The sequence below is a fragment of the Gorilla gorilla genome, chromosome 6 (genome assembly GCF_029281585.2).
Source record: "Gorilla gorilla gorilla isolate KB3781 chromosome 6, NHGRI_mGorGor1-v2.1_pri, whole genome shotgun sequence".
Lineage (NCBI taxonomy): Eukaryota > Metazoa > Chordata > Mammalia > Primates > Hominidae > Gorilla > Gorilla gorilla.
Genome location: NC_073230.2, coordinates 89,964,228 through 89,988,365, shown reverse-complemented (window position 1 = coordinate 89,988,365; position 24,138 = coordinate 89,964,228). Strand labels below are relative to the sequence as shown.

General features: G+C 52.0%; 1 protein-coding gene across 2 annotated transcripts; it reads right to left on the bottom strand.

The window, feature by feature from the left end:
- Nucleotides 1-400: 400 nt before the first annotated feature.
- Nucleotides 401-23,831, bottom strand: TMEM130 (transmembrane protein 130). Of its 2 annotated transcripts, none has more exons than XM_031013237.3 (8): nucleotides 23,703-23,831; nucleotides 16,976-17,281; nucleotides 14,104-14,263; nucleotides 9,904-10,070; nucleotides 9,138-9,222; nucleotides 5,329-5,531; nucleotides 2,492-2,604; nucleotides 401-2,153 (listed from the first exon to the last, which is right to left on the bottom strand). In XM_031013237.3, exons 1-8 carry the CDS (start codon nucleotides 23,785-23,787, stop codon nucleotides 1,965-1,967), a joined length of 1,308 nt encoding a protein of 435 aa, XP_030869097.1. In that variant the 5' UTR covers nucleotides 23,788-23,831; the 3' UTR covers nucleotides 401-1,964. The 2 variants fall into 2 exon arrangements, with proteins under 2 accessions (XP_030869097.1, XP_030869098.1); XM_031013238.3 differs by having other exon boundaries at nucleotides 401-2,117.
- Nucleotides 23,832-24,138: the final 307 nt, after the last annotated feature.

The following is a 24,138-nucleotide window of genomic DNA, read 5'->3' as shown; positions in this document are numbered from 1 at the left end:
TCATGAACCTCAAAGTTTAAGAAGCCTGCTAGAGACTAGTGGTTCTCATACCTGATATGCACCAGAATCGCAGAGGGCTTGTGAAAACAGGTGGCTGCCCCCCTACCCAGGCACTGCTTCAGGTATCAGGTCGAGCCCAAGGGTCTGCATTTCCAACACGTCCCCAGGTGTGGTCCACGTTCCTCCTCTGGCTCTAGAATCCCCCTGAGGTCTCAGACAGGGATGCATGTCCAAGTCACCCAGGGACAGCTCTCCCCACCTCCAGGGACCTGAACTGGCTCCCTTCAGTTGTCTTCACCACAGAGGACAAGTGGGATGTCCTGCTGCGTCACAGCACTGTCGTTGCTGTCTGCAAGGTAAAAACGTCCATGCACAAAAGAGAGACTCCGGCCACACCGTCTATGCTTGGCTATATTCAGAGCACACAAGCTTTATTTAGCAACAATGGCAGTATTTCATGAGAATGAGCTGCACAATAGTGTAAATGCCATTTTCTGCACACAGCCTGGGAGCAGATGGTTACAGCGACAGAGCCCAGACCCCACAGTCCTCCCCTGCCCTTCCTGACAGGCTCCGGCTACTTCTGGCCTCATTATTGTCTCTCTCAGCCACAGCCCAGGTCACTGGGCCAGAGGGGAGGGTGCAGGCTGGTTCCGCTGCTCAGGCTCTGTCATCCTGCTTCTTCCTTCTCAAGGCCACCTCGGGAGCAGCTGGCCGGCAAGAATGCCCCCCTCACACACAGGGAACCCAAGTCCCTACTGACTCAACCTCTTCTTTTTTTTTTTTTTGAGACAGAGTCTCGCTCTGTCACTCAGGCTGGAGTGCAGTGGCGCCATCTGGGCTCACTGCAAGCTCCGCCTCCCAGGTTCGCACCATTCTCCTGCCTCAGCCTCCCGAGTAGCTGGGACTACAGGCGCCCACCACCACGCCTGGCTAACTTTTTGTATTTTTTTAGTAGAGACGGGGTTTCACCGTGTTAGCCAGGATGGTCTCAATCTCCTGATCTCGTGATCCACCCGCCTCGGCCTCCCAAAGTGCTGGGATTACAGGCGTGAGCCACCGCACCCGGCCCTGACTCAACCTCTTCTACCGCTGCAAGGCCTTTTCCTCAGTGAAAGTTTCACAGATGGGTTTCGATAAAATAAGGTGATATTTATAAAGCACTCTGCAATCACTCAGTATTAGTCCTGCCCCCCATCCAGCCCCCTGCCAGCAAGCAGGGACTAGGATGGCCTTATAAAGGGCGCAAGAACTGCAGAGACAAAGCACAAAGGGAGGGCCCGGGCCCAGAACCTGTCAGGGCTGCTTGGAGGTCAAATTTCCTTTCAGCTCTAGTGCAGGGTGCATCCCAGCAACCGACTTAACCAGATACAGAGCTGATCATCTGAAATGCCCATGTGACGCATGTGTTTATATTTCTCTGTGTGTATGTGTGTGTGTGTGTGTGTGGTGTGTGTGTACATGCACACTTCTCTCTGTGAGTGTGCCCATCTATGTGTACAACCTTTAGTTATGGATTTTTAACCGTTTATGACCTTCTTTCTAGCTCTCTGGCACAGGCAGGGCTGTCTGGGGGAGGAAACTGAGAACCCCCAATGGACAGCAGATGTGCCAATATGAGAGGAATGGGCAGTGGGCAGCCAGGCCCACCTGGGAGTCAACACGGAACACCCCAAGTGTCAAAGTCCTGCACGAAGCCTCTTCAAAGGTAGGGGGTCAAGGGGGTGGTAACCGAGTGGGGCTTATGTCAGTAGCTGGACTGTACAGATGGGTGAATGGCTGGGGTCAGGGGTGACAGAGAGGGAGGGGCTTGTGGCAGTGGCTGAACTGTACAGATGGATGGATGATCCAGGCCAACAGCCCCACGCAAATGAACCCCTCCTGGTCAGTGGTGCCCACCACCCTGCTGGAAACTCCAAGTCAGCAGTCAGTTAACACTGAGATGGGGTGGGGAGGGGGAGTGCTCACACGGTGTAAGTTTTGACAGACTTATAGAGGGGCGGGAGCAGCCCGTGGTTCTCACGAACAATTTCCAGGTACTCAGATGGAGTCTCCAGCAAGAAAGGCCCACAGCACATCTGGCAGCAGCACCTGACCCCAGAGGGTGGCTCCGGGTTCTTGTCAGACATGGGGGAAAAGTCAAAATCAGCCACCTATGATGAACAAAATCCCACGGGTCAATCACCCACCCACCAGGAGCCCCATCAGGTGGCCTTATGAGCTCAGCTGCCTGGTGGCAGAGTGCACAGAAACACCTTTCTGGCACCACACAGATGCAAGAGATGGATATAGGAGATAAATCAGATGGGACACCAACTTAGCAATTTTTCCTGGTCTACAGATGCCTCTTGGGCACATCACCCCAAGTCCCACAGCCTCGCTGTAATATCAAGACCCCCTCCAGGCATCCTGGCCTGGCCCCCATACCCTCTCTAAACATCCTCTCTAGGCAAGGCCCAGTAGTCCAGCCCCCACCCCACTGAGTACCCACCTCCACCATGTCCTTTTGCTGAGTGGCATTCCGCAGGGTCATGTACATGATGAAGGCCAACATCACAGTGATAAGTGTAGCACATGGGAAAGCAAAGACAGCCGGCTGGATTCCTGGGAATAAAAGAAGTAACATTACAGGACTGGGTAGCTGGTACTACAGTGCTGGTTCTCAGGAAGCAAGCACAACAAAGGAGGGAATGGTCAAGCCCCACCAGTGATTTTTTTTACCCTCATGTACATGCATCCCAATGGGGTAACACCAATAGGTAAATCCAGGACTTCACAAAAAATAAACTGGGGTCTGGGTGGCGGGCTTTCAGCATACATCCACAAGTTACTTGGTAGCAACTTCCAAGAGGGGCAGCTAAATTCCTCACGCCTTGAGTGAGGGCTGGAATCAGCGACCAGCTCCTAGTGTACAGCAGATGAAAGGAGTGACAGTGCATGACTCCTGAGTCTAAGCCATAAAAGACACCACAGCTCCCTCTTTGCTCTCTCGGGTGACACACTTTTGGGAAGGGCAGCCATGTTGTGAGGTCACCCAATCAGCACTGTGTCCTCTGCTTCAGCTTCCCACGCTCTGGCAACTGCAGGTTCACCCAATAAACCTGTTGCTATGAAATGGTATGGTAGAAAGAGTCCAGTGTCTGAAGTTGAACAGTCCTGGGTTCAAATCCTAGCTCTGAACAGGCTACCTCATGCTAATGCTGACCTGCAAGACTGCTAAGGAGATGCAACAAGAAGAGGGGTGTTGATGTGTGTGGCATGTGGTAGGTGATCAGGAAGTGTGGGTTCCCTCTCCCTTTTCCCTCACCCTCTGCCATGAGGGTCTGTTACCAAAGAAAAGTTGTCATTGATTACCTGTACTGCTGTCTTCTCTGCAGAATTCAGGGGGTTCCTGATTGGAACTTGGTCCCCAGAGGGTGCTGAGAGATGCAGGGCTCAAGTGACCTGATGATGCCCACAAAGTAAGCCAGGGCCAAGATTGAGTGTAGCATCCTCTCAGGGGCCCAGAGTGGGATTGGGGAAACTGGAGGGAACAGTGACAGCTTCACGTGCATCCATAGGACCAACCTTGAAGACAGGTGCAGCTGGCAGGGTTTGGCATGAGCTTGGGGGCACTGGGAAGAACTAACTCCTACCCCGGGACCAGGAATCTGAAACCCTGGCTCAGGCTCAGGCTGACATCCAGTCTTGTTGCCTCCCTGTGCCTTAGTTTCCCCTTTTGTAGCATCAAAGGTAGAGGTAGGTTGGGCATCTGAAAGACAGTGCCTTCAGGACCTGAGATCCTACTCTATGTAAGGAAGTACTTCTCTGGGGCTCCCAGAGTCCTCCATAAAAATGAAGTGTAGAACCCAATGCTGTCATCAGCAAAGCCCACAGTCGTAAGCCAGGGGCTGGGCTGATGATAGTTTTGGAAGGGTATTTCAAGAAAGAAGGTTGGGCGTCATTTTCTCTTTTTTATTTTTTATTTATTTATTTTTCTGGAGACAGGGTCTCACTCTATCGCTCAGGCTGGAGTGCTGTGGTGCGATCTTGGCTCATTGCAGCCTCAACCTCCTGGGCTCAAGTGATCTACCACATCAGCTTCCCGAGTAGCATAGCAGAGACCTACAGGCACATGCCACTCTCTCTCTCTCTCAATCCCTCTCTCTCTTTCTGTCTCTCTCATATATATATATATTTTTTTTTTTTTTTTTTTTTTTTTTTGGAGACAAGAGCCTCTCTGTGGCCCAGGCTGGAGTACAGTGGCTCAATCTCAGCTCACTGCAACCTCCACCTCCCAGGTTCAAGGAATTCTCATGCCTCCACCTCCTGCGTAGCTGGGATTACAGACTCCCACCACCACACCCAGCTAACTTTTTGGTATTTTTAGTAGAGACAGGTTTTGCCATGTTGGCCAGGCTGGTCTCAAACTCCTGGCCTCAAGTGATCCACCCACCTTGGCCTCTCAAAGTGCTGCAATTACAGGCATGAGCCACCGCACCTGTCCTATTTTTATATCTTTTGTAGAGACAGAGTTTTGCCACGTTGCCCAGGCTGGTCTCAGACTCCTGGGTTCAATCAATCCACCCGCCTCAGCCTCCCAGAGTCCTGGGAGCTACCATGCCTAGCCCAGGCATCCTTATTAACAACATGCAATGCCTTCTCCCTGCAAGACTCACTACAACACTGTGAGTTGAGTAGAGTTACTGTTGGGGATGCTGGTTTTAGCAGTGGCAACTGCTGGGGCAGGGGTGATGGTGATGAGGGAGGGAACATTGCAATCATGGTGGCTCATTTGGTGCAAAAGTGTTTGCGCTGGGGACGTGTGGTCTTGGAAATATGTGGGAGAAGACATTGGCATGGTTGCTTTTGGTCCACGAAGCTGGCATTGGGGCAGGTGGTGGCATGGGCTTATAGATGTGGGTAGGGTCGGGGTCATTGAGGTGACTTGGTGAGAATGCTGATGGAGTCATTAGTGGTGGCAATGGTGGTCCTGGAAGAGTTGTCAGGAAAGCATATGGTAATGGTGGTAGCTGAGTTGGTTACAGTTGTTAGTGGTGCTGGTGTTGATGGTGGTGCTGGTAGAATCGATGGGTGCCGTATTGGGGTTGGCAGAGTTGGTTGCTGGTGGGATTGGAGAGTTTGGTGGTGGTGGTATTGGCAGTTGGCCAGCGCTGATGTTGGCAGTCACTGGAGTCAGTGGGGTTATGGATGGTGCTGATGCTAGCGGGCTTTGTTGCTAAGGACCTTGGTAAGGCTGGCTGGTAGGAGCGTATTGGTGGTGGTGGCAGGATGGACAGGCTTGTGCTGCCCATGTGGCACTGGAGCAGAAGGCGAGGTGTCACTTACTGGAGGGCCACACCTGGATCTTGTGGTACTGATGTGTCTTGCTGATGATATTCTCGGCCCGGATGCTGAAGCAGTAGTCCCCAGGGTCCCTGAAGGTGTGGGTCAGGTTGTACGCTGTGCTGGCCACGGACACAGGGTGGCACTCCCCTTCCTCCAGCGGGAGGCACTCAGGCTTGAGATGCCAGCACACAGTCAGAGGAGGGCTGCAGGGAAATGGGGGCAGTTTTTAAGAAAAGGCTCAGCAAAGCTTGTCAGCACAGACCAAGTCCAAGACAGGCCAGGTGGGCAGGAACTTCAGTGTCCTTTCCAGGACAGGACATCAAGCCATCCTGGACTCAGCTTCATGCATTCCAGACCAGGGGACACTATGGTGCAAAAGAGATGGTCCCGGACCCCCAAGAGAATTCCAAGTGAATAAGGCCAACAGAGATACGCATAGACTGCTCATTGGAGGCAGGATGAGCAGTCTGATGGCACACATGGCGTACCACAGAAGCCCAGGGGAATAATAAGCACATCCCCCTTTTTGTTTCTTGCATTTTATGAGACAGGGACTCACTCTATCACCCAGGCTGAAGTGCAGTGGCTCAATCATAGCTCACTGCAGCCTCCAGCTCCTGAGCTCAAGCAATCTTCCTGCCTCAGCCTCCCGAGTAGCTGGGGCTACAGGCACCAGCCACCATGCCCAACTAATTTTTTAATTTAATTTAATTTAATTTTTTATTAATTATTTATTTAGAGATGGAGTCTCACTCTGTTGCCCAGGCTGGAGTGCAGTGGCGTGACCTTGGCTCACTGCAACCTTCACATCCCGGGTTCGAGCCTCAGCCTCCCAAGTAACTGGGACTACAGGCACACACAACCATGCCTGGCTAATTTTTGTATTTTTAGTAAAGACAGGGTTTCGCCATGTTGGCAAGGCTGGTCTCAAACTCCTGACCTCAGGTGACCCACCCGCCTCGGCCTCCCAAAGTGCTGGTATTACAGGTGTGAGCCACTGCGCCTGGCCAATTTTTTAATTTTTTAATAGCGATGGGACTATATTGCCCAGGGTGGTCTCCAACTCCTAGCCTCAAGTATTCTCCTGCCCCAGCCTCCTGAAGTGCTGGGATTACAGGCATGAGCCACTGCAACCAGCATGAGAGAGCTGTTTTTTGTTTGTTTGTTTTGTTTTTGTTTTTGTGGGGTTTTTTTGACAGAGTCTCACTCTGTCACCCAGGCTGGAGTGCGGTGGTGCGATCGCGGCTCACTGCAACCTTTGCCTCCTGGGTTCAAGTGATTCTTCCACCTCAGCCTCCCAAGTAGCTGGGATTACAGGCATGCACCACCGCGCCTGGCTAATTTTTGTATTTTTTGGTAGAGACCAGGGTTTCACCATGTTGGCCAGGCTAATCTTTAACTCCTGACCTCAAGTGATCCACCCACCTCAGCCTCTGAAAGTGCTGGGATTGCAGACATGAGCTACCGTCCCTGACCATGAGAGCATTCTTAATGAGGTAGCCAGAGAAGGCTTCCTGGAGGAGGTGGCATTTGAGCAGATCTGAATGGATAAATGAACCTTTGATGGGTGAGAAAGGATAAGGGCATTCCAAGTTATCCACATTCCACAAGCATAGGCTCAGAAGCTGGAAAATGCAGGTCCATCCAAGGAATGTGAAATGAGCATTCCAATTCCACACAACACTAGGTCCGCAGGAAAAGCCATGCACTCATGCCACCTCAAATATCAGGGCTGCTAAACCCACAGGGCTTCCCATTCTCCCCATGCTAAGCTCCTGCCTCCAGAGCCCCGTGAAAACTACCTCCAACCCCTAAATTATTCACAATTCATCTTCCTCTTCCCCTGGCCTGCATTGCTCACTCTCTGTCTGGCCTAGCATCCCTCTCATGTGTCTCTGTGTGGGCACAAGAGTCCTTCAAGGGCGGGTCGGGCACGGTGGCTCACGCCTGTAATCCCAACACTTTGGGAGGCCGAGGTGGGCGGATCACTTGAGGTCAGGAGTTTGAAACCAGCCTGGCTGACATGATGAAACCCTGTCTTTACAAAAGATACAAAAATTAGCCCAGCGTGGTGGCATGCACCTGTAATCCCAGCTACTCGGGAGGCTGAGGCAGGAGAATCGCTTGAACCCGGGAGGCGGAGGTTGCAGTGAGCTGAGATTGCGCCACTGCACTCAAGCCTGGGCAACAAAGCGAGTCTCTGTCTGAAAAAAAGAAAGAGTCCTTTAACGCCTGGGCCCTGACCACTGACGTCTGCTGCTCTATCCATCCCAGTGGCCCCAGGGAGGGGCATCCTCATGGACAGAATGCACTCGGCATCTGTGTCTCCTCACCTACTAAACACTCAGCCTGATGCTGTTCTTGCCAGGAGCCTGGGCCAGGCTGCCTTGATTAGACTGACTGATGAGAATCCCCTGGAATGATCTGCTTCCGTGTCATGCGGGGTGCCCCACCCTGCACACAGAACCCCTGGAAATCTTGTCTACTCTGGTCTAGAAGCTTCCAGAATAGCATCTTGTCCAAAGCAGATGCTCAAGCAACTTTTGCCTGCTGGTGCAAGCTCCCCTGTGCAGACTGGAGGGCAGAACAGATTTGCTTTTTTGGTTTTTTTGTTTTTTTCTTGGACAGAGTCTTGCTCTGTCGCCCAGGCTGGAGTGCAATGGCGGGATCTCGGCTCACTGCAACCTCCATCTCCCAGGTTCAAGCAATTCCCCTGCCTCAGCCTCCCTAGTAGCTCAGATTACAGGCATGAGTCACAGCACCCGGCCTCAGAAAAGGCTTTTGAAGGCAGGCATTCCAAGGGGCTTAGAAGAATAAGAAACATCTGGACATGTGAAGGGAGAGAAGAGAACCCTGAAAGAACCACATGGGCAAAGATCTGGGGGCTGGAAAATAGGCCACGTCATACACAGAGGGCTTCTCAACAGGAGGGATCCCTCCCAACCTTTGTCTCCATGCCCATGGTGAATACAGCCCCAAAAGGCAGGTCCTCCCTCCCTGGGACCTCAATAATTGAGCTGAGGGCTAGGTGTGGTGGCTCATGCCTGTAATCCCAGCACTTGGGGAGGCCAAGCTGGGAGGATCACTTGAGCTCAGGAGACTGAGACTAGCCTGGGCAACATAGTGAGAACCCATCTCTACAAAAATTAAAAATTGGCCAGGCATGGTGGTGCCCACCTGTAGTTCCAGCCACCCAGGAGGCTGAGGCAGGAGAATCATTTAAGCCCAGGAGGTCAAGGCTACATTGAGCTGTGATGGTGCCACTGCACTCCAACCTGGGTGACAGGGCGAAACTCTGTCTCTAAAAAATGCAAATAAAGGCCGGACGCAGTGGTTCACACCTGTAATCTCAGCACTTTAGGAGGCCAAGGCGGGTAGATCACTTGAGGTCAGGAGTTGGAGACCAGCCTGGGCAACATGGTGAAACCCCATCTCTACTAAAAATACAAAAATTAGCTGGGCATCGTGGAGTGCACCTGTAATCCCAGCTAGTCGGGAGGCTGAGTCAGGAGAATCGCTTGAACCAGGGAGGCAGAGGTTGCAGTGAGCCAAGATTGCGCCACTGCACTCCAGCCTGGGTGAAAGAGCGAGACTCCATCTCAAATAAATAAATAAATAAATAATAAAATAAAATACTGGAGCTGAGCCCATGCTCTCCCCATGGCCCAGCCTCAAGACAAAGTGGCACTGCCCTTCCATGAGGTCCCAGACCTGGGGCCTGTCACAGAGCAGAACAGACTTGGGGTCACTGTGAAGGGGGATGTGCAGAGCCCACGGGGCACCCCCAGTGCGCTCTGGAGTTCACTTACCTCCCCAGGAAGTTCAAGATCACGGTCATCTTTTGGAAGGTCTGAATTAGGGTGGGCCCCAACACTTGGATGCCTCGAAGGGTTTCTGTAAGGCAGAGAGAACCCCGTTAGACCTGGTGGCTAAGGATTGCTGTCGAGGCTCCCAGGGCACAGGGTGGTGCGACTGCCACCCTGTCCTCCCCTCCGTCCCTCTCCTAAGAGCAGGCCACAGGTCTGTGCGGGGTTCTTCTGGGTCCTGCCCTCCCCTGTCAGCGGCAGGTGCTGAAGCCTGCTCAGAGGGAGGAAAGTAGGAAAGGCAGGCAAACACACAATTGTCCTGCCCATTGCCAAGTCATCGTCTGCGTCATACAGGAGAGCACCATCCCGTCAGCAAGAACCAAGACATCTTCTGCAGCTGCCCAAAGGCTCCCTCTCACCAAAGCCAGGGAGAGATGGAGACCCTCCCACCCCAGGGTGAGCCTCGGTGGGAGGCCGATGGGGCCAGGGAACAGGGAATGGCATGGACTGGCCAATTCACAGCAGACACCTGGTCACCGGCTCAGGCTCTGGGAGCAGGCAGCCCGGGGCACAAGGGCTGCACAGCCACATGATCCCATCCGTGGCCTGCAGCACTCTGTCTGAAGCAGGGGTAATGATAGACGCTCCTCAGAGGTCTGTGGGGCTCCAGAAGACAGGGTGTGAGTCCAGCCCAGAGCCACTGTGATCTGTGCATACGGTGACCCCACTCTGGAATGCCCAGACTGCATCAGCCTGCCTGGACACCCACCCTGCAGCTTCAGCGAGGCGGAGAAGTCCCCGGTCTTCTGCTTCACAGCCCTCGTGGCATCCGGCTCCACCTCTTCCCACTCCGCCACCACTTTGAGCTTCACGGTGAAGGTCCCGATGATGGAATAGTTATAATAGATCACGGAGTCTTCAGTCACCATCTGGGTCCTGTTAGGAGACAGGGAGGAGAGAGGAGGAAGACAGCAGACGGTTGCTTCCCCTTCCTGTAACTCAGAAGTGATTCATGGGACTTGCCAGAGTCAGGGGAGGCTGTACAGTGATACTCCCAGCTACCAGTGAGCACACCTGTCATCACAGCCTAGAGCCAGCCAGGGCTCCAGGTCAGCTGGCCCATTCTCCAGATGAGCAAACCAAGGCCAGAGAAGGCCTAAAATTCAGGAAAATTACAAATTTCTCACATTAGCCAAAGTTCAAGGGCTCAACAGCCCCACGTGGTGAAGACAGAAGAATTTTTTGTCAAAAATTTTTTGTTTTTGTTGTTTTTGTTTTTTGAGACAGGATCTCACTCTGTCACCCAGTGGCACAATCATGGCTCACTGCAGCCTTGAATTCCTGGGCTTGAGCAATCCACCCGTGTCAGCCTCCCAAGTAGCAGGGATCACAGGCGTGTACCACTGTGCCAGGCTAATACATGATTTTTTGTAGAGACAAGGTCTTACTATGTTGCCCAGGCTGGTCTTGAACTCCGGCGCTCAAGTGATCCTCTGACCTCAGCCTCCTAAAGTGCTGGGATTATAGGCATGAGCCACTGTGCCAGCCAAGCCGATGGTTCTGTTGGACAAAGCTGCCATCCAGATTTTCCAAGTAAATGGTCTTTCCTGCAAATTGTCTGCTTTCCAATATTTATACTGTACTTTTTATCTCTCTCTCCCTTTTTTTTTTATTTTTTATTTTCCTTTTTAGAGATAAGGTTCTGCTCTGTTGCCCTGGCTGGAGTGCTGTGGTGCAATCATAGCTCACTGCAGTCTCTGAACTCTTAGGCTCAAGCAGTCCTCCCACCTCAGCCTCCCGAGTAGCTGGGACTACAGGCACGTGCCACCATCCCTGGCTAATTTTTGTATTATTTGTAGAGACGAGGTATCACTATGTTACCCACCCTAGTCTCGAATTCCTGGGCTCAAGCTTTCCCCCACCCTCTTGGCCTCTCAAAGCACTGGAATGACAGGTGTGAGCCACCATAGGCCTGCACTTATTTTCTTGGCTTTCCTAAGTAAGTTAGAACTTTCAGGATAATATTGATGGACCCTGATAAGGAGCACCCTTGTCTTATTCCTGCATCTAGAGCCAGGTTCCCCCAGCATCTCAATGCAATGATTCCCCAAAGGTATTTGACCACAGGTCACTTTTGTCACCAAGAGTTAGAGAATCCACATTCCAAGTTTTGCCAGGCACGATGGCTCACCCCCGTAATACCAACACTTTGGGAAGCCAAGGTGGGAGGACTGCTTGAGCCCAGAAGTTCGAGACCAGCCTGGGCAACTTGGCAAAACCCTGTCTCTACAAAAAATACAAAAATTAGCCAGTCGTAATGTTACAGGCCTGTGGTTCCAGCTATTCAAGAGGCTGAGGTGGGAGGATCACTTGAGGCCAGGAGGCGGAGGTTGCAGTGAGCAGTGATCACACCACTGCACTCTAGCCTGGGCAACAGAGCGAGACCCTGTCTCAAAAACAGAAACAAAAACAAAAACACATCCTTTTTTTTTTTTTTTTTTGAGAGGGAGTCTCGTTCTGTCACCCAGGCTGAAGTGCAGTGGCATGATCTCGGCTCACTGCAATCTCCTCCTACCCAGTTCAAACGATTCTCCTCAGCCTCCCAAGTAGCTGGGAATACAGGCGCACACCACCATGCCCAGCTAATTTTTGTTTGTTTGTTTGTTTTGTATTTTTAGTAGAGACGGGGTTTTGCCATGTTGGCCAGGCTGGTCTCAAACTCCTGACCTCAAGTGATCCATCCACCTCAGCCTCCCAAAGTGCTGGGATTACAGAAGTGAGCTACTGTGCCCGGCCAAAAACAAAAACATATTCTAAGTTCTCCACTCAGTATAATGTTAGTTGTTAGTTCCAGCAACTTCTTTTTCTAGTTTATTTATATTACATTGAATGTTCATTTCTGTATAATGTTAGTTGTTAGTTCCAGCAACTTCTTTTTCTAGTTTATTGATATTACATTGAATGTTCATTTCTGTTCATACTAACGCTTTTTTTGGCATCTAAAGAGATGATCTGGCCAGGCACGGTGGCTCACACCTGTCATCCCAGTGCTTTGGGAGGCTGAGGCGGGAGGATGGCTTGAGGCCAGGAGCTCAAGACCAGCCTGGCCAACATAGCGAGACCCCATCTCTACAAAACATTTTTAAAAATAGTCAGGTGTGGTGGTACATGCCTGTGGTCCCAGCTACTCAAGAGGTCGAGGCAAGAGGATTCCTTGAACACAGGAGATTGAGGCTGCAGTGAGTCAGATTTGTGCCACTGCACTCTAGCCTGGGTGACAGAGCAAGACTTTGTCTCTAAAAATGGAGGGCAGGGGGTGAGGAAAGCCAAGCACAGTGGTTCACACCTGTAATCCCAATGCTTTGAGAAGCTGAGATGGGAGGATCTCTTGAGCCCAGGAGGTCGAGACCAGCCTGAGCAACATAGTAAGACCCTGTCTCTACAAAAATATTTTAAAATTAGCTGGGCGTAGTGGTGCATGCCTGTAATCCCAGCCACTCAGGAGGCAGAGGTGGGATGAGTGCTTGAGGCTGGGAGGTCAAGGCGGCAGTGATCTATAATCACACCACTGTACTCTAGTCTGAGTGTCTGACCACAGGTTGCTTTTGTCACCAAGAGTTAGGAAATCCACATTCTGAGTTTTGCTGGGCACAGTGGCTCACCCCTGCAATCCCAACACTTTGGGAGGAGGAAGGGAGGGAGGGAAGGGGAGGGGAGGGTAGGAAGGAAGGAAGAGAGGGAGGGAGAGAGGGAGGGAGGGGAGAGGAGAGGAAGGGGGAAGGAAAGAAGGAAGGAAGGAAGGAAGGGAGAAAGAAGAAAGAAAAAAGAAAAAGGAAAGGAAAGGAAAGGAAGAAAAAGAAAGGAAGGAAGAAAGGAAGGGAGGGAGGGAGGAAGGGAGTAGGGCCAAGCACGGTGGCTCCCACTTGTAACCTCAGCCCTTAGGGAGGCAGAGGCAGGAGGATCACTTGAGCCCAGCAGTTCAAGACCAGCCTTGGCAACATAGCAAGACCCTGTTCTCCTCCACCAAAAAGGGGAAAAAAGACAAAAAGTTAAAAAGGAGGAATAAAGAGAAACCAAGCCAGAGCACCTGGGTTCTACCTCGTATCTACCAAGGGTTGGCTGGGTACCCTTCGAGGTCAAATGGGAAAAAATCCCATGTATCTTTACCTTCCTTAAATGGCTGTTTTGGGCACCAATGGCCTCCTCTATTAGGTGAAGACACCACAAAGGCAGGGCTAGTGGCTGATTCACCAGTGTTCTCCGGGACCCCCAGTCGTGGCAGAGCACCAGTGTTCTCCGGGACCCCCAGTCGTGGCAGAAAGGAGGTGCTTGAAGGATGTTTGAAGGGAGACAGGGTGAGCAGGGAAAAGAGAGGAGCTTCAGGTGGGTGCAGTGGCTCACACCTGTAATCCCAGTATTTTGGGAGGCCAAGGTGGGAGGATCACTTGAGGTCAGGAGTTCGAGACCAGCCTGGCCAACATGGTGAAACCCAGTCTCTACTAAAAAATATAAATAAATTAATTAATTAATTAATTAAATTTAATACAAAAATTAGCCAGGCATGGTGGCTCACACCTGTAATCCTAGCACTTTGGGAGGCCAAGACAGGCACATCACTTGAGGCCAGAAGTTTGAGACTAGCCTGGCCAACATGGTGAAACCCCATCTCTACTAAATAAAAAAAAAAAAAAAAAAAAAAAAAAAAAATTAGCCAGGTGTGGTGGCGCAAGCCTGTAGTTCCAGTTACTGGGGAGGCTGAGGCAGGAGAATCACTTGAACCCAGGAGGCAGAGGTTGCAGTGAGCCAAGATGGTGCTACTGCACTCCAGCCTGGATGACAGAACAAGACTGCATCTCAAAAAAAAAAAAAAAAAAATTAAAGGTGAAGAGATTCGGAGTACCCTGCACAGTGCGCGGGACAGTGGGGCACCGGTGACAGCTGTAGGGCCTGCAGAGGGGTAAGGACCTACCCGTCCCCGAAGTCCCAGCTGTAGAGAAACAAGGCAGTCTTGAGGAAGTTGCTCGGGTCGTGGAGGAGGAAGGAGACTTTCAGGACGGTCTTAGTGAGATAGGAGCTGGGCCAGGGCAGGGAAGTGTTTTGGGTGACAACAAGGTCCCCCACGAGGAACTCTGGGAGAGAGAGAGACACGGGAGGGTGAGTCTTGGAGATTCAGGGATCAGGGAACCAGGTAGAGACTTCATGGGCAGCTGTCAAAGCCACCACTTCCCTGCCCGGACCTTCTGGCTGTCAGAGCTAGGCAGGGAGAGGGGACACCCCCCCACAACTCCCCAAAGACCCCTGAATACAGAGGCATCTGCACCCTCCCCCTGCTGCATGAACACTGCTGAACACCGGAGGACTCTGTCACATTCACTGTTTTCTCTCCTGTCCCCTCTCACCAGGACCCTGAACTTTCTGGCACAAAAGATGCCCAAGGTCAGAAGGAAATGCATGGCCGGGTGCGGTGGCTCACACCTGTAATCCCAGCACTTTGGGAGGCCGAGGTTGGTGGATCACAAGGTCAAGAGTTCAAGACCAGCCTGGCCAAGATGGTGAAACCCCGTCACTACTAAAAACACAAAAATTAGCCAGGTGTGGTGGCACACACCTGTAGTCACAGCTATTCGGGAGGCTGAGGGAGGAGAATCGCTTGAACCTGGGAGGCGGAGGTTGCAGTGAGCCAAGATCGCGCCACTGCACTCCAGCCTGGGTGACAGAGCAAGATTCTGTCTCAAAAAAAAAAAAAGAAGGAAATGCATAAGCTTTGAAAGGAACTTTTGAGAAATATTTCAGAATGTCAGGTGACCCTAGAAAAATTAGCAGTTCCAATGACCAGGCATGGTGGCTCACACCTGTAATCCCAACACTTTGGGAGGCCAACGCGGGCAGATCACGAGGTCAGATCAAGACCAACCTGACTAACACAGTGAAACTCTGTCTCTATTAAAAATACAAAAACAAAATTAGCCGGGCATGGTAGCGGGCACCTGTAGTCCCAGCTACTTGGGAGGCTGAGGCGAGAGAATGGTGTGAATCCGGGAGGCAGAGCTTGCAGTGAGTCGAGATTGCGCCACTGCACTCCAGCCTGGGTGACAGAGCAAGACTCCGTCTCAAAAAAAAAAAAAGAAAAAAGAAAAATTAGCAGTTCCACTGATCACAGCTTCACACGTTGGGACCACTGTCCTATGTCTACTTCTCTAAAAAGAAAAAAAATTGGTGGGACACGGTGGCTCACACCTGTAATCCCAGCACTTTGGGAGACTGAGGTGGGCAGATCACTTGAGGCCAGGAGTTTGAGACCAGCCTGGCCAACATGGCGAAACCCTGTCTCTACTAAAAATACAAAAATTAGCTGGGTGTGGTGGCCAGCACCTGTAGTCCCAGCTACTTGGGAGGCGAAGGCACGAGAATCGCTTGAACTGGGAGGTGGAGGTTGCAGTGAGCCAAGATCACACCACCACTCCAGCCTGGGCAACAGAAGGAGACTCTGACTCAAAAATAATAATAATAAATTAATTAAAATTAGTAAAAGTGGAAAGAAAAAGGCATGCTCAATAGAGCTCATTTGGAAAATGTTCAAACATAAAATAAGAAGAAAAGAAGCTAACTATCATTCACCTCAACCACTGTTGCCATTTTGAAGTATGACAAAGTATTTGCTTCAGTGTTTAATATACACATACATTAAATACAGATTATTGGGTTAGTTAGACAATTCTGTGCTTTGCTTTTTTAATATGTAATTTTACATGCATGTGTATTTACCCATGGCCTTACAAACTCATTGTAAGGGTCACTGTTAATAGTGGTATAAATGATTTCATTATATTTAGCCAGTCTCCTCGTGGTTGCTCACTTAGCTTGTTTATCTCTTCTTTTGCTATTATAAGCACTATTGCAATGAACATCTTAATGCAAAAGGCATGATCCAAATGCAGGTTTATTTCCTGAAGATAAATTCATTATTAGACTGGAAAGTCTAAAGGGGCAAAGGGGCATCTTCTCTTGGAATGAGAGAGAGAGAGAGAGAGAGACAAAGAGACATAGAGACAGAGATAAAGAGACAAAGAGACAGAGACAGAGACAGAGAACAGAAAGAGCAAGATAGAAAGGGAAAACAGAGAGAGAAGGGACAGAGAGAGACAGAAAGAGACAGAGATAGAGAGAACAGAGAGAAGGACAGAGAGAGACAGACAGAAAAGAAAGGGGAGAAAGAGGGGAGAAAGAACCAGTGAATGACTGGCCCCAAGACTACGATAATTTCTTTCTTTCTTTCTTTTTTTTCTGAGATGCAGTCTCACCCTGTCCCCCAGGCTGGAGTGCAGTGGCACGTTCTCGGCTCACTGCAATCTCTGCCCCCCAGGTTCAAGCGATTCTCCTGCTTCAGCCTCTTATACAGCTGGGATTATAGGTGCCCACCACCATGCCCCCACTAATTTTTGTATTTTTAGTGGAGACGGGGTTTTGTCATGCTGGCCAGATGGCTCTCAAACTCCTGATCTCAGGCGATCCACCTGCCTCGGCCTCCCGAAGTGCTGGGATTACAGGCGTGAGCCACCGCGTCCAGCCGAGACTACAATAATTTCTAACCAACAGTACCTATTGACCAGCCGCTCTCCACAGGGTTGTATTAATGTATACCCTCAGCAGCAATAGGCGTCCCTTTTAGCACAATACCTCCTGGGGGCAATCACTGCCATTTTCAGATCCTTTCTAACTCGACTGACCCGGGGAAGGAACCTACGGGCCTAATCTGCATTGATCTGATTCCTAGCGAAGCTTGATGTTTTTCTCTGCACCAAGGGTTTGAAGGCAAACTAGCAAATGGGAGCGACCCTCACCTGTGATGGGGAGGACCACAAAGCCCCTGGCCACAGGCTGGCACATCCAGCAGTCAGCGGCAGTGACCCAGACGGAGACCGGGAATTCCCCGGGCACGTGGCCGACCACACGGATGGTGGAGCTGAGACCCTTCTCCATCTTGCCAGTGAGCACCAGCGGGGTGTGGATCCAGTGGAAGCGGTAGAGGTGGGCGTCGGCGGGCAGGGCCAGGCTGCCATTGTCCTTGGCCACCAGGCTGGCCGAGATGGTCACCTCCGCTCCCGTGGTGGCAGGGCTATCCATGGTGAGATTGAGTTCATACAGGCCTAGGAGCCCAGAAACAAAGACTGTGTTTCAGAATGGTATGTGGCAAGGAGCCCCACAGCCACCTCTGGGCTGGCATCAACTATTCTATTTCCCAGGTGGAGAAACTGAGGCTCAGGCAGCTCAAGTGACTTGCCCAAGGGTCACTCAGCCAATTCGACATCAAACCTGGGTCCCACTGACTCCAAATCACAGTCTTTTCAGTCTTATTTGCCCTTCCTTCCTTCCTTCCTTCCCTCCCTCCCTCCTTCTTCCTTCCCTCCTTCTTCCTTCCCTCCTTCCTTCCTCCCTTCCTCCTTCCCTGCCTCTCTTCTTTCTTTTCTTCCTTTCTTTCATTGTTTTTTCTTTCCTTTCCTTCCTTTCTCTTTTCTTTTCTTTCTCTCTCCTTCCTTCCTTCCTCTCTCCCTCCCTCCTCTTTTTTCTTTCTTTCTCTTTCTTTCTTCTCTCTTTTTTCTCCCTTCCTTCCTTCCTTTTCTTTCTTCTTTCTTCTTTCTTTCTTCCTTTCTTCCTCTCTCTCTCTCTCTCTCTCACTCTCTCTCTCTCCCTTTCGTTCTCTGGATCTCACTCTGTCACCCAGACTGGAGTACAATCATCACGGTTCACTGCAGCCTCCACCTTCTAGGATCAAGAGATCTTCCTGCCTCAGCCTCCCAAATAACTGAAACTATAGGCACACACCATCACACCCAGCTAATTTTTTATTTTTTGTAGAGATGGGGGTCTATGTTGCCCAGGCTGCCCAAATTATATTTTCTTTTCCTGCCAGCCGGGCAGGGCCTTGGTTAGTGGCTACTCTTCTGGACAGGCCACACAGAGAACATTTCTACCATTCCCCAGAATTCTTTTGGTTTTGTTTTGAGACAAGGTCTCCCTCTGTCATCCAGGCTGGGGTGTAGTGGCATGATCATAGCTCACTGCAGCCTCAAACTCCTGGGCTCAAGTCATCCTCCCACCTCAGCCTGCCGAGTAGCTGTGACTTGTAGGTCCAAGTCACCACGCTTGGCTGATTTTTTCTTTTCTTTTTTTTTTTTTTTTTGTAGAGACAGGATCTCACTATGTTGCCCAGCCTGGTCTCGAACTCCTGGCTTCAACCACTCCTCCTGCCTTAGCCTCCCAAAGTGCTGGGATTACAGGCATGAGCCAGCGTCCTCAACCACATTGTCCAAAGATCTACTGGACAGTGCTGGTCTCATGCCTCTGGGTTCCTCCTCTCCTCACTCCTCTCTCTCTGTCAGGGTTAAAGGATCCAGCTGTCGGCCAGGCATCATGGCTCATGCCTGTAATCCCAGCACTTTGGGAGGCCGAGGTAAGCGGATTACTTGAAGTCAGGAGTTCGAGACCAGCCTGGCCAACATGGTGAAACCCTGTCTCCACTAAAAATACAAAAAATTAGCTGGATGTGGTGGTGCATGACTGTAATCCCAGCTACTCAGGAGGCTGAGGCAGGGGAATCACTGGAACCCAAGAGGCAGAGATTGCAATGAGCCGACATCAAGCCACTGCATTCCAGCCTGGGCGACAAGAGTGAGACTCCGTCTCAAAAACAAAAGAAAACAAACAATAAAAACACTTCCCTGTACCTCTCACCCCCTCAGCTCTTTCCCAACAGCTGAGTCCACTGTTGTCACAACTCCATGTGGAAATGAAAGTTTCTTTGCCTTTCCTGCTATGCTTCAAACTCATTTACAGCAGGGGTCATTTCCATCATCCCTGTGACCAGCACAACGCTTGGCACATAGCAGGTGTTTGGTACTGCTGTTGCCAAGGGGCACCCGGAGAGCAGGTGCAGCAGAGGGACCAGCCCACCTGGCCCTGCCCCAGGAGACTGTTCACCCAGGTGGCACTGACTGAGTCCCTTCCGTGGACCCCATCCCTACCGTGTTGGGAGGATCCAGAAATACAGAACATGCCCCTCCCCGGAGGGACCTCACAGGAGACCTGCTGGGCTTTCAACAAGAAAGGCTGGCCAGGCGCGGTGGCTCACACCTGTAATTCCAGCACTTTGGGAGGCCGAGGCGGGCAGATCACCTGAGGTCAGGAGTTCCAGATCAGCCTGACCAACATGGAGAAACCCCCGTTTCTATTAAAAATACAAAATTAACCAGGTGTGGTGGCATGCGCCTGTAATCACACCTACTCGGGAGACTGAGGCAGGAGAATTGCTTGAACCCAGAAGGCAGAGGTTGCAGTGAGCCAAGATTGCGCCACTGCACTCCAGCCTGGACGACAAGAGTGAAACTCTGTCTCAAAAAAATTTAAAAAAAGAAAGGCCAACTATTTGACCTTGTGGTTTTCAACTATTTCAACTATTTTATCTTGTTTTTCTTTCACAAATTTTCATTAGATCCCTTACCCTCTCTCTGCCACTCTATTATGAGGGGGGAGGGGGGTGAAAACTGTTGGATAATATTCAACCCCGTTAGCTGCCCACGTCCCACCTGTCCCTCGACAAGTCTCCAATCTGGGTCCTTTTATGGTTCCCAAAATGTGGCAGAAAGGTGGGTGCTGGCCTTCTGGCGATGGGGATGTGGGGACAGTAGATGCACGACCGAGTGGGCACAAGGTCTCCCCACAAGTCCCCCCAGGAACCTGTCAGCTCCAGGTCCATTTTGGGAAATCACTCTCGGAAGAAATAGCAGCCTGGCCTCCTGGGCTCTAAAATTGCATCTCGGTCAGGCACGGTGGCTCATGCCTGTAATTCCAGCACTTTGGGAGGCCGAGGTGGGTGGATCACCTGAGGTCAGGCGTTCGAGACCAGCCTGGCCAACATGGCGAAACCCCGTCTCTACTAAAAATACAAAATTAGCCGGGTGTGGTGGCGAACGCCTGTAATCCCAGCTACTCGGGAGGCTGAGGCCAGAGAATTACTTGAACCTGGGAGATGGTGGTTGCCGTGAGCCGAGATTGCGCCACTGCACTCCAGCCTGGGCAAAAAGAGCAAAACTCCATCTCAAATAAATAAATACATAAATCAAATAAAATCATATCTCCCCAAAGCCAGCACCAACAGGGTGGAAAACCCCTCTAGATGAGGCAACATTTTAAAGTAAAAATGCTGCCCATCCCGTGTTCCCTGGGGGCTGGGGGTTGTGGCACGATGACTGACCCTGATACATCCCCACGTCCCTGCCTCGTCCTCCCCTCCCTTAGCAGGTACATGGTCCCCAGACATCTGACGGATGCGTGGTCCACCCTCGTGTGGTTTCCAGGGCAGGGCCAGCCCGGGGAGTAGAAGCAGGAATCAAGGGGGCAAGGGAAGCCCCTTCTAGTGCCCAGGCAACTCTGAGATTATTTTTTTCAGCCGCATCTCATTCACTTCAAAGCAACATCACCTGTCCCTGTGGGGGACTCCAGCTCCGACCTTTCCTCAGGCCCACCTCACACGTTCGCTGCTTTGGCCCACATCACGCATTTCCTTTTTTTTCAGGGCCATTTCTTAAATTATAAAGGCATTTGAGGCCGGGCCCAATCAGCTCACACCTGTAATCACAGCGCTTTGAAGCCAGAGGGTCACTTGAGCCCAGGAGTTTTAGATCAGCCTGAGCAACACAGCGACACCCATTCTCTACAAAAAAAAAAAAATTTAAAAATTAGCCAGGCATGGTAGCGTGCACCTGTTGCCCCAGCTACTTGGAAGGCTGAGGCAGGAGGATCTCTTGAGCCCAGGGGTTTGAAGTTGCAGTGAGCTATGATGGTGCCCCTGCCCTTCAGCCTGGGCAACAAAGTGAGAGACCCTTTCTACAAAAATAAATAAATAAAAATCAAGTCATTTGAGTCAAGATGCCGAGAGCTGGTCACTTCCGAGGGAATGCTGGCATTGAAAAGGGGACCTGCAGTGTCTTAACCCCAAAGAAGGAATTCCAGAAGCTGTGATGGGAGCTTTTCCACGCAAATAGAGTGGGTATATGATATTGAGGGACCTGAAGCCCGCAAGGGTCACTGCTGCTGCCTGAGGCCACCCAACCAGTCTGTACCACCCTGGTTGGGCTTTGCTCTCCCTCCCCACTTTGGCTGGGAGGCAGCATTTGGCCAGGCTGTGGACAGAGAGGTACATGGATGAGAGACCACCTCCTCCCTTATCCCCCTAACTCCTGGCACCCCTCTCCTCCCCATCCCCTCCCTGCCACCCCAGCTGAGAGGCGTGGGCCTGAGCGAGGCTGGCAGGTGGCAGGGACATTCGGCTGCATGCTAATGGCCAAACAGCATCTGCAGTGAGACAGACGCATGTTATCACGCAGATCGGTTGCCAGGGGAATGGATCAGGAGGGCAGCCGGCTGGGACTGGGAGGGGGGATGGGGGGCGGGGAGGGGCTGTGTCTGCTGCAGACGTTGCTGCAGACACTGGCCCAGCTCATGGGAGCCCGCCGACCCCCCCCACCACCTGCCAGCTCCAAGGACACTTTTTCTCAGTCTGTTTTTTCAAAATCAGGTGTGTCACAGCCCCTGGGTGATGCTGCCCCTGTTCCTCAGGGGTCTCAGGGATGGCCAGGACATCCAGGGTGGAAATGGACCAGGAAGCCTTTGCCAAATGTGGCTGAAGGAACCAATCACAGGGCCTGGTGCTCTACCCACCAAATTCATCTTTCCAGGCCGGCGTGGTGGCTCACACCTGTAATCCCAGCACTTTGGGAGGCTGAGGCAGGTGGATCACCTGAGGCCAGAGGTTCGAGACCAGCCTGGCCAACATGGCGAAGCCCTATCTCTACTAAAAATACAAAAATTAGCCAGATGTGGTGGCAGGCGCCTGTAATCCCAGCTACTTGGGAGGCTGAGGCAGGAGAATTGCTTGAACCCAGAAGGTGGAGGTTGCAGTGAGCCAAGATTGTGCCACTGCACTCCAGCCTGGGTGACAGAGCAAGACTGCGTCTCAAACAAACAAAAAAATTCATCTTTCCATGTTTGGGAGTCCATGTGACATGGACTTGGGGTATGGATCAGCCAAGGCAGAGGTTTAGGGGACTCCATGGCCCCCCCAAGTCACCCAGAGCTCAAGGGGCAAAAGCAAAAAGAGATGGGGCACTCACCCCAAAGCTTGGCCCATGGAAGAAACACCTACCTTTTCCAGCAACACAGCATGTGCAGCCCTGAACATTCTAGAAAATGGCTACACCAGTCTTTTCACACAGAATATGCAGACTACCCAAAACACTTCCAAAGAGTACCTCTAAAGTCTGGATAACACAACCCAGAATTAATTAATAGTCCAGTACATGGACTTCTGACTTACAAATCCCTGATTCATGGACTCCAGAAAGGGGAAGGGTAGAAAAGTCTCCCCCACGGGTGAGGGAGAAGATATGTTTCCCAACTCCACTCTTAGCCACTGTGATTTTGACCACATCAAGGGTGCAATTGGCTAAAATGGGAACCACACATGATTTCCAAATAATTAATTCACTTTTGTTATTATTTTCTTTTTCTTTTGCAATTTAGGACACATTGAAAATCTCTGACACAAATCAACCTGATGGACAAGAGACCCCTTTCCTGTATTTCCAGGAGGAAATAGGTAATCTTGTCCAAGTGCAATTCCCATAAAATTCGTCTAATTCATCCCTGAGTTGCAGGTTTTCTTTGACCTCATGGTTTTTCTTTCACAAATTTTCATTAGATCCCTTGCTCTCTCTCTCCACCGCTCTTTTATGAGGGGGGAGGGGGTGAAAAGTGGTGAATAGTATTCAACCTTCTTAGCTGCCCACGTCCCACCTGTCCCTCGAATAGTCTTCAATCTGGGTCCTTTTATGGTTCCCAAAATGTGGCAGAGAGGTGGGTGCTGGCCTTCTGGCGGTAGGGAAGTGGGGGCAGTAGACACACGACCCTGCTTCCCCCACTCCCTCACCCACACACACACCCCAGGAACCTGTCAGCTCCGGGTCCATTTTGGAAATCACCACCAGAGAGGAAATGGCAGCCTGACCTCCTGGGCTCTAAAATCGCATCTCCCCAAAGCCAGCACCAACACGGTGGGAAACCCCTCTAGATGAGGCGACATTTTAAGGCAAAAACGTTGCCCATCCCGTGCTCCCTGGAGGACTGGGGAATTGTGGCGCGATGACGGACCCTGGCGCATCCCCGCCTCCCTGCCTCGTCCTCCCCTCCCTTAGCGGGTGCATGGTCCCCAGGCATCGACGGATGCGCCGGCCACCCCCGCGCGGTTTCCAGGGCAGGGCCAGCCTGGGGGGGTGGAAGCAGGAATCCAGGGGGTGCGGGGAGCCCCCTCCAGTGCCCAGGCGACTTTGGGGAACAAGGGTGAAAGGAGAGGGGAAAGGGCGCTGCAGTGGCCTCAGCCGAGGAGGGAGATGCGCGCAGGGCGCACGGTGCCACCTCCGCAATCCCCGCTCCCGGGCCCACTCGCCCGCTGAGACGGTTCCAGGCCCCGGGCGGGCTGCGGCTGCAGGGAGGCCGGATTGCCCAGCGCCTTACCTGCGGCCACCCCTGCTGGGGCCCAGGGCAGGAGGCAGGCAAGCCAGAGGATGCGGCCGAGGCGCGACCACACTGCCTGGGCCATTGCGGGGCCCGGAGCGGGAGAAGCGTGGGGCGGACGCGGAGGGAATGCAGCTGGAGCTCGAGAACGGCGGCGGTCGCTCCTCCGGGCGCGCAGCGCGGGCGGTGCGGGGAGGTGCGGGCTCCGTGCTCGCTCGTCCTCGCCGGGGGACGCTCTGTCGCTGCGCGCCGCCGCCGCCCACAGCCCGCTGCGCGACCCCGGCCCACGTCAGCCGCGCCGCGCGCCCTCCTCCTCCTCCCGCCGCCCCTTGCTCCCGCGTCCCTCTCCACGGCCGCGTCCTCCCTCCCGGGGTCTCTTCCCACGGCCGCGCCCCCTGCCCTCCTGGAGTCCACGATCGCCCCTCCCAGCTTGACT